An 18127-nucleotide genomic window follows, 5' to 3' on the forward strand; every position below is an offset into this window, starting at 1 on the left:
GTGGAGGTAAAACACCTGGTTTACAGGTCATTGTCTTGGAAAGGGTCCAAATGAGGATTTCTGAGTCACATTGGATCTATTGCTTGGGACCAGTGACACCTAGAGGCATCATTGAGGAACAACTTTTTACAGGATTCAATAAACGTTGATGTTATATGTTCAAGTATCAGGGACATTTGGGTACCATTTGAGGTTTTTTTTGTGGGGGGGGGGGGGTAGTTTAATTGGGGAACATAGATGTATGTACTACAAACTTGTAGTGTGTGTATGTGTGGGGGGGCTACACACTTCTTTGACCCCCCCCCCCCCCCCTTTTCTCCGGGTTCACAGTTATGGGTAGTTTATACATGGTCTTCATAGATTTGTAAATTCCTTAATTTTTACATTTTTTTTTCATTTCTTTTCTACGTGTGCCTCTTAAATAACTGTGAGATAATATTGACCAGTCTTCATTTTGCACTGAAAAGTTTAAGGAAGTTCTCCACAGTGAATAGGTTCTTCATTCATATCATTAGAAATGGTTCTACAAGCCGAAGATTTAAAAAAACAAACAAACAAAAAAACAAAACCTGACATATAGTGGATCTGGTGATATTGGTTGATAAATAAACTATAACGTTTTCCTTTATGACTTTATTGGGAGACCTCTGGATGGACTCTATTTTTAGAAGAGCCTTTATATTTGTGTATGTGGTGCCTTGGTGGGGTATAGGGTAGTTGGGGTGTTGCTTTTCCTGAATTATAAAGGGCGCTGTTAACCCTTGTCACTCGTGACGCCAGGGTGAGGGTTAAATACTGTAATGGTGCTGGGCCTATCGCCACCATTCCCAAGAACGATAGGTGAATGTGTAATAAATGCATTGTCCACAACCACTGTCAACTGAAACTTGCAGGAACTTTTACTGAAGATTTTCTGAAGCAGACAATAGCAATAACAGTCCATGAACAAAGTCTATTTGTATTTGAGCAGCGATTGACAGTTGGTTGAGATCAGATAAGCTTAATTTAGCTTTAGGAAGATTCCGTTGCATAGATCCGCTGGATTTAGGGGTGCGTTTAGGTCCAGTGATCTTGCGGAGAGTAGGGGGAATTATGTATCTAAAACCGCTGTGGTGTAGGCCGAGGCCGCAAGGCTTTGGTCTAGTAAACGTACTTGAAAGTTGCGGAGGTCCTACCTCGTTCAGTGACAGCAACCCAAGAGAGCGATCAATGGCCGCAGCTCCCTTATATGGGCAGGGGCGGGCCGTTTTGGATTGGTCCATAACAACTGTCACTCACCGTTACACGGCCTTATGGGATAACACGTGACTCAAGAACCACCTAAGGTCCTTCAACATACCATAGAGTTCTGAACCATGTCACATGACCCGCAGGTCCTGCGACGCTAAAACAAGTGAGTAACACAATATACATATTTACAATGATAATATTCAGAAATATCAAGTTACCAAGGGGGTGACTAGGGGCTAATTAGGGAAGCGAACCCCGCTAGTCATAGGGACTCTGACTTTGGGGACTAATAACCAAGGCACAGTATGAAATACGGTGCCGGGACACCACATGTAAATCTGTAATCCTGGAATAAGATGGACCCTCGATCCATTGAGCCCCTAGAAGGGAATTTTTTGGTCTCCACAGATTGGACTTGTTGCAGATTGATTCCCCACTGTGTTCACCTATATTCTATATAGCTTATTTTCTGGCCATTATCGGCCATCATTCCTTTCCTTCATTTTCCATTTTCTCCCCCTTCATATCTTGTGATAAATTTGGATCTGCCCAATTGGTGGATTACTAACATCTTATGAATGTTTTTTTTTCCACTACTGGGTAGGACCCTTTTTTATTTGGAACTTGCTGAGTAGCTGGCGTTGCCTGATCTTCCTACCTAAATCTTGTGGGGAGAGGGAAAGCAATACTCTGTAGAAGACTGGGAAAGCTGGGTGGCACGCATACTGAAGCCTCAGCAGCAATCACCTGCTCGTCCTTCCCGCACTCCTTACTTGCGCAGCGTGGCCATGACCTCTCTTTGCCCCTGTTATTGTTTTCTGGGGATTATTGCTTTTTTCCATACAGACTAACATTCTGTTTATAGGTGGTGCCCATTCCTTTCTTGGTACCCATGTAGTTTTTAGCCCCTCACCTGTCACACTGCTCCAATGCCGCTCCTCCATGCACTCTATTCCTCTTCAGGTCCTCTTCTCTCTTTTGGTGCAGGTAGCATCTCTGCACCGGATATTCTGCCTGCCTTGTCACATCATTCTTCAACTGTAAGGCTAAGAATAGTAGAAAAAAAATTCCCCTCTAGGCGCAAAGTTCTCCGAATGAAATCAAGCAGAGTGAAGTATTAAAAATTTTAAAAATTTATTTTTAGAACAAATGACGCATTTCGGGTATACACCCTTCCTCAGATTGGCATGCCAATAATAAAAATTTTTGAACTTTTAATACATCACTCTGCTTGATTCCATTCGGAGAACTTTGCACCTAGAGGGGTTAGTGTCACTTTCCCTTCAGACTTTCCCGTCAGCTTTGATCGCCGCGTCTGAAGGGTTAATACAGGGCATCACTGAGATCGGTGATGTCCTGTATTAGCCGCGGGTCCCGGCCGTTGATGGCCGCAGGGACCGCCGCGATAGGGGTGTATTTGCCGTATAAGACGCACCGACTTTTCCCCCCCAGTTTTGGGGAGGAAAAAGTGTGTCTTATACGGCGAAAAATACGGTACTTCTACTGATCCCTTGTTCTTTATGGGCATTCATTCGTGTATTAGTAGAGTTGTCAGGCAAACTAGATAGTACATTCTCATTACGCGTTTTTTTTTTGGCCATGTTCTATTATTAGCCTTTCTATTAATTGTTTATTTTTTTTTCTCCCCAGCTTTCTTTTGGCAGGTAAAAGAACAAGTACCGAAGGGTAAGAATGAAGCCTTCAACCAAAGACGCTTATTACAGCGAGAGCCATTTTGGATAACAGAATGGAATACTATTTTTCCGTCAGGACTATATGAAATGTGTAGTTTCAAGTAATTTTTATAAATGTTTTATATCTTTTTAAGAACGATATTTACTAGTACTGCAGGAACACCATAAAAATGAGTAAAAATAAGAATAAAAAATGAGAAATTAATTAATCCAGATGCCAGCTTTTAATGTGAGCCAGGAACTCGAACAATCTACAGTGGCCGGCGCTTCAAAATATGTTTCTAACAGCTTGGGGTGTTAAGCCATAGTTATAGGTTTATGTATAAATAGTAATATAAGAAGAGAAATAAGCTTGCACTCACCGCCACTTGTAGTCTTCTTTTGGAATCATAGGATGTAGCAGGGAGGCTGTTAGGATCTTGCAGGGGCGCTCTGAGCGCCCCTGCAAGATCCTAGCAGCCTCCCTGCTAACTCCTATGATTCCAAAGGAAGACTATTCGCGGTGGTGAGTGCAAGCTTATTTCTTTTCTTATATTACATTCTATATACATGAGTTACTAAGAATTATAATGGCCGCCCCCCGTGCAATCATTATTTATTATTTTTATAACATTTTTAATTATTATTATTATTATTAATACGAGAGCCAAAAACGAAACAAACAAATTAGATGCCACAAACATTCCTATTAAGGGGATAAACTACCAAACCACAAAGAAAAAAATATCACAATAACAAGATACCAAAAGCCAAACAGAAAAAGCTCAACTGAAGCCCCACCCACTACTGCATGTTATTGGCTCAATGCTCCGCCAATCAGATTCTGCTCCCTGTGATGTCACCAGTCTCTGGGCAGATTTCCTCTATGATGATTTCTCCTCACAGCTGCTCCTCCCCCCTGATATCTTTATAGAACCATTATATACACATAATACAGCATGAAGGGGCTCGGTGAAGGAAGCCTTGAAGGTGTGTAAGTGTCTGATGGGGTCACACAGCTCATAAAAGGACAGCTGCCCGGCCTCATAATCCAGATAGATCCTGAATCTATTACTGGAGATCTCGTGAGGTAACAGGATCGCTTCACTGTCATGTATCACCACTGCACCCTGATTATCAAACAGCCCTCCAGATAAGACCCAGGACTTGATATTATTTCCAATGTATGACTGACGCCCCCTCCTGTCTATACCGGGATAACACATCCCCACCCTCCACACTGCCTCACTGATCTCCACATCCCAATAATGTCGCCCTGAGGAGAATCTCCCGCTGCTCATCACCTGAGGATCATCTTGGAATCTCGCTGCTGTGTTTGGACGATTCTGCTCTGTATCTGTCCAGGTCACAGTTTTCATATTGTCTGATATAAGGAGATTATTATGAGCAGTGTTTATATCCAGTAATATGTCTGAAGAATCCTGTACATAGAAGGTCACATTTATACCTTTTAATATATCTGATAATGTGTGTGATATGTGTGATATCTGCTCCAGACCCCGATCACCTCCATCATGTCCCCCAGTGTCCTTATCACCTCCATCATGTCCCCCAGTGTCTCCATCACCTCCATCATGTCCCCCTGTGTCCTTATCACCTCCATCATGCCCCCCAGTGTCCTTATCACCTCCATCATGTCCTCCTGTGTCCTCATCACCACCATCATGCCCCCCAGTGTCCTGATCACCTCCATCATGTTCTCCTGTGTCCTGATCACCTCCATCATGTTCCCTTGTGTCCTCATTGCCTCCATCATGTCCCCCCGTGTCCTCATCACCTCCATCATGTCCCCCAGTGTCCTCATCACCTCCATCATGTCCCCCTGTGTCCTCATCACCTCCATCATGTCCCCCTGTGTCCTCATCACCTCCATCATGTCCTCCTGTGTCCTCATCACCTCCATCCTCCTCAGGATCACACAAGTCACCTGTGTCTGGATCCTGTAAGACAGTCAGTGGATCCGTCATGTCACACAGCTCCTCAATGTCCCTTATCTTCCTGGACAGCTCTCCCTTCTGTATTTTCAGCTTCTGGAGGACATCTGACCGTGACAGTGACATCTTCTCCTCCTGCCTGGAGATCTCACTCAGGATCCTCTTCTCCAGGTCGTCCAGCCGTCTCCTGATGTCTATAAACAGGGCAGTGACTCTCGCGTCTTCACCACATACTTTTTCTTGAGCTTTTATACTGTGATTCTCCAGACTCTGGACTCTTTCCTCAGTCTTCTCTCTCTTTGTGATCAGTTTCTGCAGAACATTTCTCAGTTTCTTCTTCTTCTCCTCAGATGCCTCATCCAGCATCTTCACCGGGTGTCCCCCATGTTCTCCGGCCAAACTGCAGGACACACAGATACAAGTAGAGTCCTCAGTGCAGTAATATTCCAGGATCTTCTTATGGATGGGACATTTCCTGTTCTCCAGGGAAGTTCTGGGCTCGGTCAGGACGTGTTCTGGTCCCTTGCTGTGAACTTTCAGGTGTTTATCACACAGAGAAGCCTCATACATCAGACAGGACCTCACAGCAGGTACAGGAGAGTCCACACAGTAAGTGCAGAAGATTACGGCCTCGTCCTGATGAGTAGACAGGAAATTCTCCACCACATTACACAGAGTGATATTCTTCTGCAGTGCCGGCCGCTCCTGGGACTGTTCTCTACATTCAGGACAGGAATAAACCCCAGACCCCTCCTGTGTATTCAAGACCTGATCAATACAGATGTGGCAGAAGTTGTGTCCACATTTTAGGGTTACAGGATCTGTATAAAGACTGACACAGACAGGACATTTAAGCTCCTTTCCGAGACCAGCAGATGCCATCGCTGACAGCAGAAGAAAGAAATGTAAATCTGTAAGGCTCAGAGACCATAGAATATGTTTTACATAGGGCGAGGCTGAGGTCTTCATGTTACAAGACGTAAAGATCTTTTAACCAGTTTTTCTCCTTCAGTCATACGACAACGCGTCACATTCAGTCAGAGCCACGACACTGGGTTGTCTTACACCGCTGAACAGGGTCGAATAACAATACTGTGCCATGCCCAAATACTCCCTGTTCCAAATTATAATGCAAATGATATTTAAGTGTCACAAAAGTATCAAATATTAAATATTTTGTTTTTCAGTTTAACTCATGGATGGCATTGTGTCTCAGGGCTCTTTTGATCACCAAAAACAATCTCGGACACCTGTGATAATTAGATTGCCAGGTGAGCCCAATTTAAGGAAAAAGTACTAAAGGTGAGTGTTCCACATTATTGAGCAGACACCATTTTCAAGCAATATGGGGAAGAAAAAGGATATCTCTGCTGCCGAAAAAAAGTAACATAGTTAAATTCCTTAGACGAGGTATGAAAACATTAGATATTTCACAAAAACTTAAGCGTGATCATTGCACTATTAAGAGATTTGTGGCAGATTCAGGGCACAGACAGGTTTGTGCAGTTAAAGGAACATTGAGGAAGATTTCAGCCAGATCAATGCATCAGATCAAGAGAGCAGCTGCTAAAATACCATTACATAGCAGCAAACAGATATTTGAAGCTGCCGGTGCCTCTGGAGTCCCACGGACATCAAGGTGTAGAGTCCTCCAGAGTCTTGCAACTGTGCATAAACCTTCAATTCGGCTACCACTAACCAATGCTCACAAGCAGAAACGGCTGCAATGGGCTGAAAAATACATGAAGACTAATTTTCAAACAGTCCTGTTCACTGATGAGTGCCGTGCAACCCTGGATGGTCCAGATGGATGGAGTAGTGGATGGTTGGTGGACGGCCACCCTATTCCAACAAGGCTGTGACGTCAGCAAGGCGGTGATGGAGTCATGTTTTGGACCGGAATCATGGGAAGAGAGCTGGTCGGCCCCTTTAGGGTACCTGAAGGTGTAAAGCTGAAGCTGCTATCAAATAAGGAGTCCTATGTTAAAATGTAACATGACCTGTAAAAATGTTTAAAAAGTTAAAATGTTGTTAAAAGTTTGATTGAAATAACTTTTGAATATGCTGCAAACACAACAAATAACAATTTTCAGTTCTTTACAACCTATAAATGTTTTGAAACTTACTGTGCGTAATAATTTGGAACAGTGCATTGTAAGTTTTGGAGGTTTGTTCAATAAAATTGGAATTGTACTCTTAACCCCTTAAGGACCAGGGGTTTTTCCGTTTTTGTGCTTTCATTTTTTCCTCCTTACCTTTAAATAATTTTTGCACCTAAAAATCCAAATGATGACTTATTTTTTGCACCACCAATTCTACTTTGTAATGACATAAGTCATTTTACCAAAAAATTCTACGACGAAATGGTAAAAAAAAAACATTGCGTGACAAAATTGAAGAAAAAACACAATTTTGTAACTTTTGGGGGCTTCCGTTTCTACGCAGTAAATTTTTCTTTATTCTGTAGGTCCATACAATTAAAATGATACCCTACTTATATAGGTTTGATTTTGTCGCACTTCTGGAAAAAATCATAACTACATGCAGTAAAATTTATATGTTTAAAAATGTCATCTTCTGACCCCTATAACTTTTTTTTTTTCGCATATGGGGCAGTATGAGGGATCATTTTTTGCGCTTAGTGGTTTTTAGTGGTACCACTTCTGTATTGATTGGACTTTTTGATCGCTTTTTATAAATTTTTTCATGATATAAAAAGTGACCAAAAAGACACTAATTTGGACTTATATGGATACGCCCTGCAGCATGTATGGATACGCCCTGCATTCCGATTCCTTAAGGACACAGGGCGTATCCATACGCCCGTGGGAAATCCGGTCCCCACCGATAGCCGGTTGGGGACCGGAGCCGGATGCCTGCTGAAATCGTTCAGCAGGCATCACGGCATATCGCCCAGGGGGGTCATTATGTCCCCCCCATGTCGGCGGGGAGGGGGGGGCAGTTGTTTGACTGGCTTTTTCAGTATGAAATACTGAACATTTTCTAATGAAAGCAATTGCAAAACCTATTGGTTATACTTGCTTTACAACATATCAAAAGTTCTTAGATCTGACAGTGCCCATTTAGGAGGTTAATAGTTGATAACAAGAGAATTATGCTGACTGTTATTTAAATAAATTATTTATTTAGGTAAAATAAAATATTTAGGAAAAATATAATTTGCATAATAATTTGGAACAGGGTGTGGTATTCCCATATGTGATGTCCCAGTACAGGACACGGTCCTATACCACCTTTAGGCCCTGTCAGGTTGAGTCCCTCAGTTACCTGGGGGCTTCCCTGCAGGGTCTCCCCCTGTTGTCCCCTATTGGTTTTATAAATGTCTGTACCAAATCTCAAGTATCAAAGTCACTCAAGTCAACGTTCCAGTACAGATGTGCCCAGGCCTACTCCTAGGAGTGAGGAGGTTTGGCCTGACCACCGGGCACCAACTCATGTACCCAGGCCTACTCCAACTGTCAAGGAGGTTTGGCCTACTCAACGGGTACCCACAAAAGTGCCTAGGCCTACTCCAGTTGTCAAGGAGGTTTGGCCTGAAGAGCAGGCATCAACAAGTAATCCCTCTGTGGCACAAGCAGCTGCAGTGCAGGTGGTGGTTACAGTTAGTCCCACCATCACCAATTCCAGTTTGTCCCACATGACTTGGGACACCCATATTGACCCCATGCAAGGGGCCCAGTCTCGCAACCCTAGGGTTATCTTACAACCTAGGGCCCCACCTGGAAGGCGAGACTGGGAAAGAAAGAAAGCTGTTTAACTTGTGTACAGTAAAATACCAGACTTGGTCGTAAGACTAACTGATTGTTGTGCAGTAGCACCTTTGTTGTTTCAGGTTCTGCAACAGTTCAAGATATGTGCCTGACTTTGTCAAGAAAAGTTCTTCCACTTGTAACATAACCAATCTCGTAAGTCATGTGCCCGGCTTCGGCCGAGAGACTCCTTGCTGTAGGAGATTCTATTAAGTAATGTAAAGGAGAAAGGAATGGCTGGTTCTCAAGGACTGGGTAAGAAATAAATAATAAATAAATAATAAGTAATAAGGTAAAAATAAATAAATAAAAATAAATTTTTATTTTTATTTATTTATTTATTTTTACATTATTAATTATTTTTTATTTATTATTTATTTCTTACCCAGTCCTTGAAAACCAGCCAATCCTTTCTGCTTTATATTATTTTCTCCAGTGGTTTGAAGATACAATTTTAGGCTAATTTCTCGGAGAATACACTACTTAGATAGATAGAGTACCCCCACCTAGTGTTATTTTCTATTAAGTAATGTGCCCGGCATTAGCCGAGAGATTCCTTGTGGTAGGTAGTGAATTATTTATCATTGTAGGTGTAAGTGAAGCATTTATCGTTGCAGGTATAAGTGAAGCATTTATCGTTGTAGGTGTAAGTGAAGCATTTATCGTTGTAGGTGTAAGTGAAGCATTTATCATTGTAGGTGTAAGTGAAGCATTTATCATTGTAGGTGTAAGTGAAGCATTTATCATTGTAGGTGTAAGGAAGCATTTATCATTGTAGGTGTAAGTGAAGCATTTATCGTTGTAGGTGTAAGTGAAGCATTTATCATTGTAGGTGTAAGTGAAGCATTTATCATTGTAGGTGTAAGTGAAGCATTTATCACTGTAGGTGTAAGTGAAGCATTTATCATTGTAGGTGTAAGTAAAGCATTTATCATTGTAGGTGTAAGTGAAGCATTTATCACTGTAGGTGTAAGTGAAGCATTTTTTTTTTTAAAGTTTTTTATTAATTTTGTCAAACTACAAACACTTGACGAGAAAGCGGACCCAATGCAAGGGGTCAAAAAACCCACACAGGGGTTTAGATGCAAGGAAATTACATTAAAATAGCAAATGATCAACAATTGTCACAGTTCCAGCAATCGTCTGAGAAAAGTGCAAAGGAGAATAAAGGGACAGTATAAAACCTATAGATACAGTCAAAGGACCAAAAGTGCAACAAGGGTAACTAGCATACCTTAACAGAGAGAAGAATAGACAATGGGAAAAGGATCGTCCAAAGTATACGAAAAGAAGAGAAGAAGGGAGGCGAAGAAGGGGGAAAGAAAAGAAAAAAAAAAGGGGGGGGGGTGAGAACTATGGAGAATCAGAGGCAAAATCAGAACATAAGGGCAGCCAGTAGGAGGCAGGGTCCAGGGAGATATAATGAACACTACAAATCCACATTTCCCATTTCTTCCAAAACTGGGCCTCCTGGTGGTTAGATAAAGCAAATACCCTTTCATAGTCACAAGACAGGTTGACATACGACAGAATTTCAGAGAGGGCGGGGACCGATGGTGATCTCCAGTGCCGTGCGATGCATAACTTGGTAGTAATGAGAATGTGCGCAACCACTGTCCTGGCTTCGTAGGGTAAGTCATCTAAGTCAAGGAGAAGCAACGCTAAAGCTGGGGTTAGGGTCAAAGGTCTGTCAAGCAGTCGCGAAAGAATTAGGCTGCTTTCACACTATAAAAATTCATCCGTTACAAACGTCCGTTAGAAAAGCCCTGGTAAACGGCCGTTAAACAATCCCATTAAAATCTATAGGATTTTTTGATTATCCTTTATGATCCTTTATAGTCCGTCATGAATAACGGACATTAGTTGTGATGGAAGAAATAACGGCACGTGCACTAATTTTTCTTCCGTCACAAGAAACGGGTAACAGTCTATGGCTGACGGATGAGCCTTTATGTCATCCGTTTGCACACAGTTTATTATATCCGTTATTACTTCTGAACATGCTCAGAAGAGGTGACATCAGCAGACTCCTGCAGTGCTGAGGGAGGACTACTACTCCCATCATGGAACAGACTTTTCATGATGGGAGTAGTAATTCCCCGGGGCTGCGGGAGTCTGCAGACAGCTGGGGAGGCTACATTAGTGTTTGTACTACAACCCCCATCATGGAACAGAGTGTGTTCCATGATGGGGGTTGTAGTACAGGGGCTGAGGGATTGATCGCACTGGGTTTCACTTCTGAGACCCGATGCGATCAAAAGTTATTAAGCAGGGGAGCGGGCGGCATGGTCCGCAACCCTGTTGTATAAGTGTGTTTTAACTTTCACTTTTGAATCCCCCGCGGGGAGCCCTGAATGGCCGATCAGGGCTCTCAGCGAGAGATTGAAAAATGAACTTTGAGAGTAGCAGGGGCCAAAGAGCACTGTGGGGGGCAAGATATATAGCGCTGCAGAGGGGGGGGGGGGGGCAGACATATAGCCTATATATCTAGCCCCCCCAGCAGCGCATTAGATATGACCCCCGCCTGCGCATTAAATATATACCCGCTGGTGCATTAAATATATACCCCCCACCGGAGCATTAAATATATGACCCCGCAGCGCATGTATATGTGCCGCCCACAGCACTTCTATATACATACTACCACCGTAGGAATGAAAAGTATTTCTATTAGCAGCGCATAGAGACGGCTCCCGGCACTATACGCTGCTAATAGAAATACCTTTCATTCATATGGCAGCAGAGGTATATGTATATAGAAGAGCTGGGGGGGGGGGGGGGGGCAGATAACGCTATATGTCTGCCCCCCCCAGTGCTTCTATATACATATACCCCTGGGAGCCGGCTCCATGCGCTGCTAATAGAAATACTTTTCATTCATACTCGGCAGGGGTATATGTATATAGAAGTGCTGTGGGGGGCAGACAAATAGCGTTATCTCCCCCCACAGCGCTTCTATATACATATGCCACTACAGCACTATGTATGAAAAGTATTTCTATCAGCAGCGTCGGGCGGCCGGTGCTGCTGCTAGAATGCTTTTCATATTTGCAGAAGCATACACATGCGCTGCGGGGGTATGCACCAGCGGGGGGTATATATTTAATGCGCAGGTGGGGGTCCTATCTAATGCGCTGCTGGGGGGGCTAGATATATAGGCTATATATCTGCCCTCTCTGCAGCGCTATATATCTTGCCCCCCACAGCGCTTTTTATATAGATATGGCCCCTGCTAATCCCAAAGTTCATTTTTCAATCTCTCGCTGAGAGCCCTGATTGGCTCCTCGGTACCGGCCATTCAGGGCTTCCCGCGGGGGATTCAAAAATGAAAGTTAAAACACACTGATACATCGCAGGGTTTCGGAGCATGCCGCCCGCTCCCCTGCTTAATAACTTTTGATCGCATCGGGTCTCAGAAGTGAAACCCAGTGTGATCAATCCCTCAGCCCCTGAACTACAACCCCCATCATGGAACACACTCTGTTCCATGATGGGGGTAGAAGTACAAGCACTAATGTAGCCTCCCCAGCTGTCTGCAGACTCCTGCAGCCCCGGGGAATTTCTACTCCCATCATGGAATCAAGTCTGTTCCATGATGGGAGTAGTAGTAGTCCCGGCTGTGGGAGTCTGTAGGCAGAGGTGTTTGGCCATACATGAGGGATAACGGGTCTTAAGGGATGAATATTTATTCAGTCATTAGCACCCTTTATTTATTCCGTTATTACCGTATTTTTCGCCGTATAAGACGCACTTTTTCTTCCCCAAAACTGGGGGGAAAAAGTCGGTGCGTCTTATACGGCAAATACACCCCTATCGCAGCGGTCCCTGCGGCCATCAACAGCCGGGACCCGCGGCTAATACAGGACATCACCGATCGCGGTGATGCCCTGTATTAACCCTTCAGACGCGGCGATCAAAGCTGACCACCGCATCTGAAGGGAAAGTGACACTAACCCGGCTGTTCAGCAATTTCACCGCGGCGTCCCGAACAGCCCGACTGAATAGCCGGGTTAGTGCTTACAGGACACCGGGAGGGACCTTACCTGCCTCCTCGGTGTCTTCTCCGTTCAGGGATCCCCTGTATGGCCGGCGCTCTCCTTCCTCGTCATCACGTCGTCGCGTACGCGCGTCGGCGCGCGTAACGATGTGATGACGGAGAGCGAGGATACCCGGCCGGCAGCAGAGACGTTCCGGAGCGACGGGGACACGGCGACAGCGATGGAGCGACGTCCAGGGCAGCGGTGACGGGTCCGGAGCGGCGGGGACACGTGAGTATTAAATCCTATGCAGTGGTCTTCAATCTGCGGACCTCCAGATGTTGCAAAACTACAACTCCCAGCATGCCCGGACAGCCAACGGCTGTCCGGGCATGCTGGGAGTTATAGTTTTGCAACATCTGGAGGTCCGCAGGTTGAAGACCACTATTGGGTTCAAAATCTTTAATTTTTTAGATTTTGCACCTAAAAATCGGGTGCGTCTTATACACCGGTGCGTCCTATAGGGCGAAAAATACGGTAAACGTCCGTTTTTACACAGAAAACAGACATTTAATAAAGGATGAATGCTCATAGTGTGAAAGCAGCCTTAGTTCAATGCCCTTCCAGGATACCTGAACGAGCCTGAAAGGACCCCTGTGACCACTCCATTTTTTTTTACACCTCATTTGTGCGCCGTAACGTGTAGGAGCACCAGACTTATTAATGGTCGCAGAGCATTTGGCTAATTTTGTGCAGGTCACATTTTCTGAAATTTCTCTCTTCACATTTACCATAAAGCTAAGTCGGGGCTGGTGTCGTTTTAGAGACTTTTCAGTGGCTTTGCGCCTTTTTTGCACCTTTTCACAAAAAGGCGCAGTTCATAAAACCCGTCTATATCATGTGTATTGCTAAAATCAGTGGATTGCAACTAAAAATCAGCAGAAATGTGTAAACAAAAAGGGGAAAATAAACCCCGCTTGTGCCTTTTTTGCGCCTTTTGTAGACACAAAAAAACAGTCTAAAGACAATGATAAATGTCGGCCATCGGGCACATAGGTGTAACATCACATGGTGAGATCTGTATAGACTTTCATTTAGGTCTTGGAAACGGACTTTAAAGGGGTACTCCGGTGGAATTTTTTTTTTTTTTTTTTTTAGGAACTGGTGCCAGAAAGTTAAAAAGATTTGTAAATGACTTCTATTAAAACAATCTTTACCCTTCCTGTACTTTTTAGCAGCTGTATGCTACAGAGGAAATTATTTTCTTTTTTTGTCTTGTCCACAGTGCTCTCTGCTGACACCTGATGTCTGTATCAGGAAGTGTCCAGAGCAGGAGAAAATCCTCATAGCAAACATATGCTGCTCTGGACAGTTCCTGACACGGACAGAGGTGTCAGCAGAGAGCACTGTGGACAAGACGAAAAAGAAATTCAAAAGAACATTTCCTCGGTAGCATACAGCTGCTAAAAAGTACTGGAAGGGTAAAGATTTAATAGAAGTCATTTACAAATCTGTTTATCTTTCTGGCACCAGTTGACTTATAAAGACCTTTAAGGGTACGTTCACAAGAGCGGATCCCCAGCGCGTATTGCGCTGCGGATCCGCCGCTGAAGGACCCCTGTATGCTGCCTTTACAGGTGCCTGCTCGGAGCGGCAATCCGCCGATACAAGCAGACACACTTCGATGTGCGAGTTGCCGTGCACTTGCGCAGTATACTCTCACATCTCGCAGCTCTCGGCCTAGCTCAAAGAGGGGAGCGGCCACGATGTGTGCGAGTACACCGCGCATGCGCAGCGACTTGCACATCGCTTCAGTGTGTCTGCTTGTACTGCCGCTCCGAGCAGGCACCTATAAAGGCAGCATACAGTGGGCCTTCAGCAGCGGATCTGCAGTGTAAAATACACTGGGGATCCGCTCATGTGAACGTACCCTTAGGCGGCTTTCACACTAGTAATTGGGGTAGTGAGGAATGGCAGGGGTCAGGACACAGTATTTATACTCTTACCAGCCTTGTAATAATCCTCTGGTCTTTCCTCTGACCCCAGTAGGCCTCCATGTGAGTCTGAGATCACATGACCAGCAGGGGGCGGGGCTGAGCAGGCAGGCTGAGATCTTTGAGTGTATGGCAGTGTTTCCCAAGCAGGGTGCCTACTAGAGATGAGCGAACTTACAGTAAATTCGATTCGTCACAAACTTCTCGGCTCGGCAGTTGATGACTTTTCCTGCATAAATTAGTTCAGCTTTCAGGTGCTCCCGTGGGCTGGAAAAGGTGGATATTGTCCTAGGAGACTCTTTCCTAGGAATGTATCCACCTTTTCCAGCCCACCGGAGCACCTGAAAGCTGAACTCATTTACACAGGATAAGTCATCAACTGCCGAGCCGAGAAGTTTGTGATGAATCGAATTTACTGTAAGTTCGCTCATCTCTAGTGCCTACAGATATTGCAAAAATACAACTCCCAGCATGCCTTGGGAAACATCTGTATATAGGAAGCGACAGGTGGATGGTTCAACAGCATTGCAGGATTGCCTACCGCTTGGTGGTGTCACCCGATCAAAACCTGTCCAGAGGAAAAGTTGCCCATAGCAACCAATCAGCTCGCTTCTTTCATTTTGAACAAGGTCTCTGCAAAATGAAAGAAGCGATCTGATTGGTTGCTATGGGCAACTTTTTGATAAATCTCCCCCTAGACTCTTGTTTAGGAACAACATGCCGCTGAGGGGCCATTAAATTTACCCATAAGGCAACATCTTTTGTACTCCAATGCATGTTGGGTTGAAGTGCCAATTTTTGGCAAAATATTTAATCGCATGACAGCCAAGCCATACCGCCAAAATGAGGGTACACACACACACCGGAGCCTCTTTTAAAGGGGTACTCCACTGGCCAGCGTTTGCAAGTAAATGTTCCGAGCGCTGTTTTCACGCTGCGGGGGTCGTCACGCCCCTTGTGACGTCATGGTCACGCCACTCAATGCAAGTAAATGGGAGGGGGCGTGACGGCAGTCACGCCCCCTCCCATAGACTTGCATTAAGGGGGCATGGTCATGATGTCACAAAGGGCGTGGCCGACCCCCGCAGTGTGAAAACAGCGTTCGGAACATTTACTTCCGAATTCTGGCCAGTGGAGTACCCCTTTAAGCATATCTCCCATACCCCAGTACCCTTATAAATACTTGGAATAACACTTGAACCAGAGCGCTCTGTAACCATGGGAACATTAGCCGCAGCGGGACCAGACCAAACACTAGCAACCGATGGCACACTAGCCACAGATGAACCAGCGTCTGCGCCATGAGCTAACATGGCGCCGAACTGTTTAACCCCATCATTATTAAAGGGGTATTCCAGGAAAAAAAAACTTTTTTTTTTTTTTTTATATCAACTGCCTCCAGAAAGTTAAACAGATTTATAAATTACTTCCATTAAAAAATCTTAATCCTTTCAAAAATGATCAGCTGCTGAAGTTGAGTTGTTCTTTTCTGTCTGGCAACAGTGCTCTCTGCTGACATCTTTGCTTGTCTCTGGAACTGCTCAGAGTAGAAGAGGTTTGCTATGGGGATTTGCTTCTAAATCGGGCGGTTCCTGAGACACGTGTCATCAGAGAGCACTTAGATAGAAAAGAACAACTCAACTTCAGCAGCTCATAAGTACTGAAAGGATTAAGATTTTTTAATAGAAGTCATTTACAAATCTGTTTAACTTTCTGGAGCCAGTTGATATATATATATATATAAAAAAAAAGTTTTTTTCCTGGATAACCCCTTTAAGTAAACTACACAAAGCAGCAGTGGTCTCAAAGTGTGGCCCTCCAGATGTTGCAAAACTTCAACTCCCAGCATGCCCGGACAGCCGTTGGCTGTCCGGGCATGCTGGGAGTTGAAGTTTTACAGTTTTTAGACCACTGTTTTTAGGCCACAGTTTTTAGACCACTGCAAAGCAGAAATATCAGGCGGAGCAATAGGTATCTCACTCACAGCTGGTCCAGATGCTCCTCATGGCCTCTCCTCCTCCTTCTGTTGGGACCCTGAAGGGTTAACTGCTCCCACCTCCTCCTGGGAGGAAGGATGCAGCACATGACTTGGGTTGACGGGCCCGCCTCTTCCTCCATTCCCCCAGATGACAGCTCTGCAGTGCTGCGCTCCCATCCTGAGGGGCCACAGGCAAATACAGCTCAGCTTCCCACACAGCTCGGCCGGTTCCCTCACAGACTGGGTCCAGATGCACAGTTGGGCTTATTCTCCTCATCACACTGACTGACAGCTAAATCCAAGAGACATTTCTTTATATTTGGGAATCCAGTTCCCGCACTTTTCTTCCAGCCAATGGATAAACACCTGTCAAACATCTGCCCGGAGACAGACGTTTACAGAGGGGTGAGTCCACCTGTGGGAGAGAGAAAAGGGGAGGGATGGGAGGGGGAGAACATACAGAACTTGGGCCGAACCAAGAACCACCACAATACAAAAATAGAAAAACGGAAGGGGGGAGGCACAATTCCATGTATCCCTCTTTTTATTGAAAGGGGGGTCATTTCCACATTTATTAATGTGTCTCATGTTGGACAGAGTTTGGGCATATCTAAAATTGTGGTTAGTGCACCGAAATCTCTCACATTCATCACATGGTTCATATTTACCTCACAACTTTACCTCACATCATTACCTCACAACTTTACCTCACATTTTTAGCTCACAACTTTATCTCACATCATTACCTCACAACTTTACCTCACATTTTTACCTCACATCTTTACCTCACATCTTTACCTCACAACTTTACCTCACATTTTTATCTCACATTTTTACCTCACAACTTTACCTCACAACTTTATCTCACATCATTACCTCACAACTTTACCTCACATTTTTACCTCACATCTTTGCCTCACATCATTATCTCACATCTTTACCTCACAACTTTACTTCACAACTTACACTCTGAGAAAGAGGAAAGATGGAGGCTCCAGGGGGACACCAGAGAACATATTGTGGTGTGGTGGGGGTAATGTATGATTAACCTTTTTGTGACGCATGGGCATGGTTGACCTATACACCACCTGAGGTAGGCCAGCTTCACCTGTGCCAGGCACAGGCAAATAATCACTCCCATGCAAGGTTATGTTAACTGGCTTGCTTTACTGAGGTTGGAAAGATGGTACAATCCGTTACAGGTCCGATTAGTGTGAAGGAAATGCAGGGTGAACATAGGCAAGCTTATCGGCTTGCTGGGACTTATAGTTAATTGTGCTGTAAATGACTGACTTGATGTGTATGCAGCCCACACTATACTGGAGTTACTAGGACTTGACTAGCTTGCTGGACTTGACTAGTACAATATCCCCAAGACTGTAGGCTTACTGCAAGGCTTTGACTTTGACCTGGGTATGGGGGTTAACTGGTAGTAGATGCATGGTTGCTGGACTAGGCCTCAGGCCTCCTTTCATATCCTCCTCAGAGACTTCACTCCTCACCAAACTGTACCTCAGCAGAATCTCAAGAGAGAGAGCTGAACCCTGACC

At 44.5% G+C, this 18127-nt stretch overlaps 2 protein-coding genes across 2 annotated transcripts in view; both read right to left on the bottom strand.

The window, feature by feature from the left end:
- Window positions 1-16975, bottom strand: part of LOC130367523 (uncharacterized) — a 153568-nt gene extending 136593 nt beyond the window's left edge. Inside the window, exon 1 of the mRNA XM_056569945.1 lies at window positions 16584-16975. Coding sequence (XP_056425920.1) covers window positions 16584-16717 — 134 coding nt within the window. The 5' untranslated portion in view covers window positions 16718-16975. The remainder of the gene's footprint in view (window positions 1-16583) is intronic.
- On the bottom strand, window positions 3499-14637 carry LOC130267711 (uncharacterized). The gene is made up of 2 exons (XM_056517829.1): window positions 14612-14637; window positions 3499-6858 (listed from the first exon to the last, which is right to left on the bottom strand). Exon 2 carries the CDS (start codon window positions 5825-5827, stop codon window positions 3788-3790), a length of 2040 nt encoding a protein of 679 aa, XP_056373804.1. The 5' UTR covers window positions 5828-6858; window positions 14612-14637; the 3' UTR covers window positions 3499-3787.
- Window positions 16976-18127: the final 1152 nt, after the last annotated feature.

This window comes from Hyla sarda, chromosome 4 (genome assembly GCF_029499605.1).
Source record: "Hyla sarda isolate aHylSar1 chromosome 4, aHylSar1.hap1, whole genome shotgun sequence".
Classification (NCBI taxonomy): Eukaryota; Metazoa; Chordata; class Amphibia; order Anura; family Hylidae; genus Hyla; species Hyla sarda.